The sequence below is a fragment of the Pristis pectinata genome, chromosome 34 (genome assembly GCF_009764475.1).
Source record: "Pristis pectinata isolate sPriPec2 chromosome 34, sPriPec2.1.pri, whole genome shotgun sequence".
Taxonomy (NCBI): Eukaryota; Metazoa; Chordata; class Chondrichthyes; order Rhinopristiformes; family Pristidae; genus Pristis; species Pristis pectinata.
Genome location: NC_067438.1, coordinates 12,348,099 through 12,357,220, shown reverse-complemented (window position 1 = coordinate 12,357,220; position 9,122 = coordinate 12,348,099). Strand labels below are relative to the sequence as shown.

Here is a 9,122-nt window from a genome sequence, read left to right as displayed (position 1 = left end):
GAGGGGGTGAGTTAGAGACAGAGGCTGGTGGGTGAGAGGTGGGAACAGAGAGAGAACCCTATTCCCCTGGGGTTCTTCTACATTGGCCTCCCCTTCTGAAGATAATTGGAGCTCGTTGGAGGGACGGCAGAGCAGAAATGGATGGAATTTCTACAAGAAATAAGGAAAATGCAGGATCGATATATTCCAAGAAAAAAGGTTATGAATGGAAACGTGGCACAAATGTGGATAACGAGACAGGTGAAGGCTAACTTAAAAGCAAAAGGGAGGGCACACAAGGAAGCAAAAATTAGTGGGAAAACAGAAGACTGGGAAACTTTTAAAAACTTACAGAAAGAAACTAAGAAGGTCATTAGGAAAGAGAAGATGAATTATGAAAGGAAGTTGGCAGATAACATTCAAAAAGATACTAAGAGTTTTTTTAAATATATGAAGAGTAAAAGAGAGACACAGGTTGATATAGGACCAATTGAAAACATTGCGGGGGAGATTATAATGGATAACAGAGAGATGGCAGAGAAACTAAATGTATTTTGCATCAGTCTTCACTGTGGAGGACATCAGTAATATACCTGATCGTCAGGTGTCTCAGGGGATAGAACTGAGTTCAGTCAAGATTACTAGAGAGAAGGTACTCAGGAAGCTAAATGGACTTAAGACACATAAGTCTCCTGGACCGGATGAAGTGCACGCATGGGTTCTGAAGGAGGTGGCTTCAGAGATTGAGGATGCATTGGTGATAATTTTCCAGGCATCAATAGACTCCGGCATGGTTCCGGAGGACTGGAGGGTCGGAAATGTAGTTCCGCTGTATAAGAAAGGTGGGAGGCAGCATAAAGGAAATTACAGACCGATTGGTCTGACATCGGTGGTTGGAAAGTTAATGGAATCGATCCTCAAGTACGAGGTTATGGAATACCTAGAGGTGCAAGGCAAGATAGGTCCAAGCCAGCATGGTCTCGTGAAGGGATGATCCTGCCTGACCAACCTATTGGAATATTTTGAAGAAATCTCAGGCAGGATGGATAAGGGAGATGCTGTGGATGTTGTGTATTTAGACTTGCAAAAGGCCTTTGACAAGGTGCCGCACAAGAGGCTCATTGATGAGATGAGAGCTCATGGAATTACAGGAAGGATATTAGAACGGGTGGAGCACTGGCTGGTCGGCAGAAAGCAAAGGGTGGGAATAAAGGGATCCTGTTCTGGTTGGCTGCCGGTCACCAGTGGTGTTCCGCAGGGGTCGGTGTTGGGGCCGCTTCTTTTTACACTGTATATCAATGATTTGGATTATGGAGTAAATGGTTTTGTGGCTAAGTTTGCAGATGACACCAAGATAGGTGGAGGAGTAGGGAGTATTGAAGGAACAGGAAGGTTGCAGAGAGACTTAGATAGTTTAGGAGAATGGGCAAGGAAATGGCAGATGTGATTCAATGTTGAGAAATGTGCCATTTTACACTTTGGAAAAAGAAATAAACGGGCAGATTATTATCTCGATGGGGAGAAAATTCAAAGTTCAAAAGTGCAAAGGGACTTGGGGGTCCTCATGCAGGATGCCCTAAAGGTTAACCACCAGGTCGGATCAGCGGTAAAGAAAGCCAATGCTATGTTGGCATTCATTCCGAGAGGTATAACGTATAAAAGTAAGGAAGTGTTGATGAGGCTCTATGGGGCACTGGTGATGCCTCATTTGGAGTACTGTGTGCAGTTTTGGGCCCTTTATCTTAGGAAGGATGTACTGATGTTGGAGGGTTCAGAAAAGATTTATGAGGATGATTCCAGGAATGAAAGGGCTGACATACAATGAGCGTTTGTCGGCTCTTGGACTGTACTCACTGGAATACAGAAGAATGAGAGGGGACCTCATAGAAACATTTAGAATGTTGAAAGGACTGGACAGAGTAGAAGTGGGTAAGCTTTATCCCTTGGTGGGTGAGTCCAGGACTAGAGGGCACAGTCTTAGAATTAGAGGGTACCGGTTTAAAACAGAAATGAGGAGAAATTTCCTTAGCCAGAGGGTAGTAAGATTATGGAATTTGTTACCACATACAGCTGTGGAGGCCCGATCATTAGGGTCGTTTCAGGAGGAGATTGATAGGTATCTAAATAGTCAAGGTTTCAGGGGATATGGAGATAAGGCCAGAAATTGGGGCTCGACGGAAGAATAGTTTTAGTTCAGCTCATGGAGCAGACTTGATGGGCCGAATGGCCTACTTCTGCTCCTTTGTCTTGTGATCTTGTGATCAAAATGCACACATGAACGAGCTGATGTTATTCCCCTACATGTCTGTGTTGACTGCACTCAGTCCTGTGACTATTTCCTAAACCCTGTTCCCACTTCCTCAAAAGTAGATCCCAGCAAGTTTCCCACCGACTGATGTCTGGAGAACCCGTTTATAGTTTCTGTTTTCTCCCTGCTTTCTCTCAGGCTGGCACCGTGGTGCAGTGGGTCGAGCTGCTGCCTTACAGACCCAGAGACCCGGGTTTGAACTCGACCTCTGGCCCTGTCCATGTGGAGTTTGCACGTTCTCCCTGTGACCACGTTGGTTTCCCCCGGGTGCTCCGGTTCCCTCCCACATCCCAAAGACGTGCGGGTCAGTGGGTCAATTGGCTGCTGTGAATTGTGTGGGTGAGGGGTAGAACCTTGGGGGAGTTGCTGGGAATGTGGGGAGAATAAAATGGGATAGGTGTCAATGGTTGGTGGTCGGCATAGATGGGCTGAAGGGCCTGTTTCCCTGCTGGATCTCTCTATGACCAGTCAGGTCACAAGAGTTATCTTCCAACCTAGGGGAAGTGTTCAGGAAACCAGGGAATGTTGGACGATGACACCCAGTCCACCCACTCTCTCTACAGCCGCCTCCTTCCACACCCTTGGGGGTGGGGGTGGGGGTGGGGGTTCATCACCTTTCAGTCTCATTCATTTCTCCCAGAGGGGTTTTCTGCTGCTTGTGAGAGCCCAGCCTGAGAACAGGCCCTTCGGCCCACTGACCCCACACTGACCCAGGGACCCATTTTATTCTCCTCAGAGCCTCCCCGTCCCACACACTCCCTCTCTCCTTCCCAACCCATACCCTCCCCCACCCCCCCCACACGCTCCCTCTCTCCCACTCCCCCTCCCTCACACTCTCCCCTTCTCTCTTGCTCTCTCACTCTCTCTCACACACGCTGAAAACTGATCTCTGTACTACCATTCAATGCCTGCTATTATTCTCACTCCATGGCTTGGTTGCTTTTGCAGAAGTCTGTGCAACATGATGCAGGCAGCAACAGAAAACCAGACACACAAGAATTTGGAAACAAACTATCTGCTAGAGGAACTCAGTAGATTGAGCAGCATCTGTGAGGGGTTGGGGGAAAGAATTGTCGATGATTCAGGTCAAAATCCTGCAGAAGAATGAGGGGAGATATGATAGAGGTTTATAAAATGATGAGGGGCATTTACAGGGTCAATGCGAGTAGGGTCTTTCCACCTAGGTTAGGAGATATAAGTACGTGAGGACATGGCTTTAGGGTGAAAGGGGAAAGGTTTGGGGGAACATTAGAGGGAACTTCTTCACTCAGAGAGTGGTGGGGGTGTGGAACAAGCTGCCATCTGATGTGGTAAATGTGGGCTCGCACTTAACTTTTAAGAGTAAATTGCGTAGATACATGGACGAGAGAGGTCTGGAGGGGTATGGGCTGGGGGCAGGCAAATGGGACTAGCAGAATAATGTTTCGGCACGGACTAGAAGGGCCAAATGGCCTGTTTTCTGTGCTGTAGTTTTCTATGGTTCTATGGTTCTAGGACCCTACACCAGAACAGAAAACTAGAAGCAGCTCTCCAATTTTTTCCAAATTGACAGCTGCAGTAGAAGTGCTGGACATAAATAGCATCTGAAGCTATTTGGCCATCAGAGGTGTGGGTCTCCAGTTCCCTCCTCGTGACATATCTAAATATTATCTGCTGCAATGTCATGCAATGCTTAGCAAGCAGTAGATAATATCTATGGCATCAATTGAACCATGATCATGAATATAGGAAAACTCCCTTAAACCTTGATCATTCAAATTCATATCTAATTTTTCACAGGATCTTCAAGGGTGGTAATGCAGGAGGAGAATTATAACACCTTGAAGGTCAGTCCCTCTGAGGCTGCATGGTTTCAGCTTATGCAGACAAACTCAGACCTCGGCTGGGGGGTGTGAGGGGAGTGGTGGTGGGTGGGCACAAACGTTGAGGAGCAGAGAAGAGACGAAAGCAGCTTTTGCAAGTGGTTGTTAATTGTGTGGACTAACAAATCCTACGGAGCTTGCCATAACAAGTGCATAGTTCGTTGAAAGTGGTGTCACAGGTAGACAGGTGGTGAAAAGGACATTTAGCACAGTGGCCTTCATCAGTCAGAGCATTGAGTACAGGAGTTGGGACGTTATGTTGCAGTTGTGTCAGTCACTGGTGAGGCCGTACTTGGAGCACCGTGCACAGTTTTGGTCACCCTGTTCTAGGACAGATGTGGTTAAACTGGGAAAGGTGCAGAAAAGATTTTTGAGGATGTTGCCAGGACTAGAGGGCCTGAGTTATAGGGAGAGGTTGGCCAGGCTAGGTCTTTATTCCTTAGAACATAAGAGAATGAGGGGGCGACCTTATAGAAATTTTAAAAAATTATGAGAGGCATAGATAAGGTGGATGATAACAGCCTTATTCCCCAGGGTAGGGGAGTCCAAAACTAGGGAGCAGAGATTTAGGGTGAGAGGGGAAGGATTTAAATGGCACCTGAGGGGCAAGTTTTTCACTCTGTGGTGAGTGTATGGAACGAGCTGCCAGAGAAGTGGTCGAGGCAGGTACAACAGTGTCGTTTACGAAGCACTTGGATGGGTACATGGAGGGGCGGGGCTTAGAGGGATTTGGGCCAAACACAGGAAATTGGGACCATCTGGGTGGCACCTTGATCAGCACGGACTCGTGGGGCCGAAGGCCCTGTATCCCTGCTGTATTGCTCTATGACTCTATGACTCCCTCTCTCTCACTCTCTCCCTCACACACTCACTGCCTCACTCTCTCACTCTCGCTCTCCCTCTCACTCTCTCTCACACACTCTTTCTCTCTCAGGCTCTCCCCCTCCCGCTACCTCTCTCACTCTCCCACACTCCCCCTCTCTCAGACCTTGTTTTGACACCAGCTTCCCCCTCACCGCCCCCCTGACCAGCACCAACTGTGCAGTCACTGGCTGCCGTGTAACTCAGTGAGACCCAATCTCAGCACAGAAAGGTCTCAGGGTTGACGAGAGCTGACGGAGAGAGGTGTGGGGCAGTGGACGGTCGCTGCAAGATGTCCGGAGGAGGGGAGGGAGACCTCCAGACGGCTTCCCCTCTCCCCCCCAACACCAGCTGCCATGTGCAGCCTCCCTGCCCCTGTACCTGACTGTTGCCGGCTGCAGGAGAGGGGGGAGTCAATTAAGTTGCTTGATGATGGTCACATGTACCAAGGTACAGTGAAAAACTTTGTTTGCATGCCATCCACACAGATCGTTTCATCACATCAGTGCATTGAGGTAGTACAGGGGAAAACAATAACAGAACGCAGAATCAAGTGTCACAGTTACAGAGAAAGTGCAGCGCAGGCAGACAATAAGGTGCAAGGCCGTAACGAGGCAGATTGTGAGGTCAAGAGTCCATCTTGTCACAGCAGGGAACTGTTCAACAGTCTAACAACTGCAGGGTAGAAGCTGTCCTTGAGCCTGGTGGTTGCTACTTTCAGGCTTTTGTATCTTCTGCCCGATGGGAGGGGGGAGAAGAGAGAATGTCCGGGGTGGGTGTTGTCTTTGATTATGTCGGCTGCTTTCCTGAGGCAGCCAGAAGTGTGGACAGAGTCAATGGAGGGGAGGATGTCTTCTGTGATGTGCTGAGCTGTGTCCACAACTCTCTGCAGTTTCTTGCTCTCCCGGGCAGAGCAGATGTTGTACCAAGCCATGATGCATCCATGGTACATCGATAAAAATTGGTGAGGGTGAAAGGAGACCTGCTGACTTTCTTTATCCTCCTGTGGAAGTAGAGGCGCTAGTGAGCTTTCTAGGCCATGGTGTCCATGTGGTTGGACCACGACAGGCTATTGGTGATGTTCACTCCTTGGAACATGAAGCTTTCAACCCTCTCGACCTCAGCACCACTGATGTGGACAGGAACGTGTGCACCGCCCCCTTCCTGAACTCAGTGACCAGCTCTTTGGTTTTGCTGATGTTGAGGGAAAGTTTGTTGTCCTGACACCACGTCACGAGGCTCTCGATCTCCTTCCTCCAGATAATTGCCGCCATTTGAGATCTGGCCCACTGCACTGGTGTCATCTGCAGACCTGTAGATGGAGTTGGAGCAGAACGGGCCACGAAATGGTGAGTGTACAGGGAGCAGAGGAGTGGCTGAGGACACAGCCCTGTCGATGTGGTGGGTGGGCGAGGCTGGGTGAGGATTTCCGGGGACTGGGGACACAGACATGCCCACCGCCCCTTGCCAGCCCCACCCCCCTCCCCTGTGACACACACTCGGGACAGAGACCCTTCCTCTGGGTGAACCCAGCTCAGACCGGACCCCAGACTGGGTCCCCCTCCACTCCCACCATCCAGGCTTCACGCATTTCCTTTTGATGTAGGCCATTCAGCCCATCGAACCCACACCAGCTCTGAGCAATCCGACTCATTTCCCTGGAACCCATTCTCCCCTCATTCCCATCAACTCCCCCCAGTTTCTACCCCTCACTCACAATTTACAGCGGCCAATTAACCCACCGACCCGCACATCTTTGGGATGTGGGAGCAAACCGGAGCACCCGGGGGAAACCCACGCCGTCACAGGGAGAACGTGCAAACTCCACACAGACAGCGCCAGAGGTCGGGATCGAACCTGGGTCTCCGGAGCTGTGAGGCAGCAGCTCTACCCGCTGCGCCACTGAGCTGCCCTTTGGTCACAGTGTTCCTCATGACAAAGGAAGCCATTCAGTCCATCGAACCTCTGCCGGCTCTCAGAGCCATCCCATCAGTTCCATCCCCCAATTCCAAGATCTTCCCTCTCTGTCACTGCTGAGACCCCAGAACAGGGAATTCTCTCGTTGTGGAATCCTGGGAATTTGGTTCTTCAAAGTTTCCTTGGAAAAGGTGGACTGGTTTCACACTGAGGACAGACCAATGGACAACACAGCACCGTGAATCAACAACATTTAGATCAAACCTTTACTCACTTCTATATGCTGAGTTATTTAGAATTAATTACAATATTTGCACATGTTTACAAAGGGCACGATAAGGTTCCGCTGCAGTGTACCGATGGCGGGGTCCAGGGAGAGAATTGGGAAAGGTTGGAAAACAACAAGCTGTGGAGATGGGGAAGTGGGGGAGAGAGAAGCCGGAGAGAGAGGGTGGTGACGGGGGACTAATCCCATCTGATTCAGTGCAGCATGAACAGAGCATCGACATATGTGGACCGGTGGTGTGATCTGTTGAATAAGAGACTTCGAACAAAGTTAGAGTGTGATACACATCACAAATATCCACAACAGTTCAGTCGAGCACGGCAGGCCAGGCAACTGCAGTGTGTGGTAGCCGCTGGAACTAACACAGATTCACGGAGACCACATCTGGAGGGTTTGCCTACAGCATGAAGGAGTTCTGGCTCAAAGTGATGAGGTGAAACGTTCCCAGAGTCCCTCGGTCGTCTCCGAGAGTTTCTCGTCCTCTCCAACCGCCAGTCCGATCACTGGGGAACAAAAATCGATCACATCATAGTAAAGCATACTGTCGGACCCAGGGTCTACTGCACCCCTTCCCCTCCCACCTCCATCCCCTCACCTCCCTCAGACCCTTCCCCTCCTCCTCCATCCTTCCCGTCCCATCAGCAGCAACCCACAGTACACACCAGCAGCAACCTCCCCCACATGGGTATCAGTTCTTGATACGAGGGCCTGAGTTCTTGGGAGAGGTTGGGCAGGCTGGGACTTTGTTCCTTGGAGCGCAGGAGACAGAGGGGTGACCTTGTAGAGGTGGATAAAATGATCAGGGGCAGAGACAGGGTGAATGCACACAGTCCTTATCCCTGGGTTGGGGAATCAAGAACTAGAGGACACAGGTTTAAGGTGAGGGGAGAGATTGCAAAGGGACCCAAGGGTGGTGGGTCTCTGGTACCAGCTGCCAGAGGAAGTGGTTCAGGCAGCTACAATAACAACATTTAAAACACTCTTGGACAGGGACGTGGGTAGGAAAGGTTTAGAGGGATATGGGTCAAACACAGGCAAATGGAACTGCCTCAGATGGGCATCTTGGTCGGCATGGACCACTCAGACTGAAGGGCCTGTTTCCCTGCTGTACTGCTCGACAACTCCAATGCTCAGAGTGGGTGATGCTGGTGCAGACTGGATGGGCCGAAGGGCCAGCTTCCGGGCTGTCTGACTCAACCCCAGGTGAGACGTGGGAGAGGAGAAGAAAACAGTCTTCACCCTGAGCCAGCGCATCCTTGGAATTTTCTTCCCAATGGGATGTGGAGTGTATCCGGGGCTGGGGTCAACAGGTTGTTGGATATGAAGGAATCGAGGGATATGGAGAGACTTCACACATTTCCATATTTCCTTGCACCACAGAAGAAGACCATTTGGCCCATCCAGTCGCTACCGGCCCATGGAGTGATCCCATTCCCTCACTGATTTTCCCTGAAACCCATTCTCTCCACATTCCCACCCATCCCCCCAGATTCCCCCCCCTCACCCACACACCGGGGGAACGAAGGGGCACACTGAGACGATACCGTAAGGAGCGTCCGTACTGAGCCAGGTGGAGCCCAGTGGTGTCGGAGCACAGTGTCCATCAACACCATTTGTACCTGACTTGCTGGCGGTGGAACCGGCAGAGGATCCTGCACCGTCTGAAGCTGTGAATGGAAGTGCAGGGGTTAGAGACTGGTCGCTGTCGGAGAGGGAGGGAGGAGGGGGGGGTGGGAGGAGAGATGGAGAAAGGAGAGAAGGAGGGGGAGGAGATGGAGGGAAGGAGGGGGTTGTGAGGGAGAAAGGGAGGGAGGGGGGATATTGGGGGAGAGGGAGGGGAGAGAGACGGTGGGAAGGGAAAGAATTAGAATGAGAGAGGCAGAGAAAGAGAGAGGGACAGATTCTCAGA

The 9,122-nt window shown here is 50.6% G+C and overlaps 1 protein-coding gene across 1 annotated transcript in view; it reads right to left on the bottom strand.

Moving 5' to 3' along the window:
- Positions 1-7,204: 7,204 nt before the first annotated feature.
- Positions 7,205-9,122, bottom strand: part of LOC127585956 (uncharacterized) — a 30,693-nt gene continuing 28,775 nt past the window's right edge. Inside the window, exons 19-20 of the mRNA XM_052043712.1 lie at positions 8,758-8,880; positions 7,205-7,716 (exon numbers count right to left, since the gene is read on the bottom strand). Of these exons, the coding sequence (XP_051899672.1) occupies positions 7,634-7,716; positions 8,758-8,880 (206 nt within the window). The 3' untranslated portion in view covers positions 7,205-7,633. The remainder of the gene's footprint in view (positions 7,717-8,757; positions 8,881-9,122) is intronic.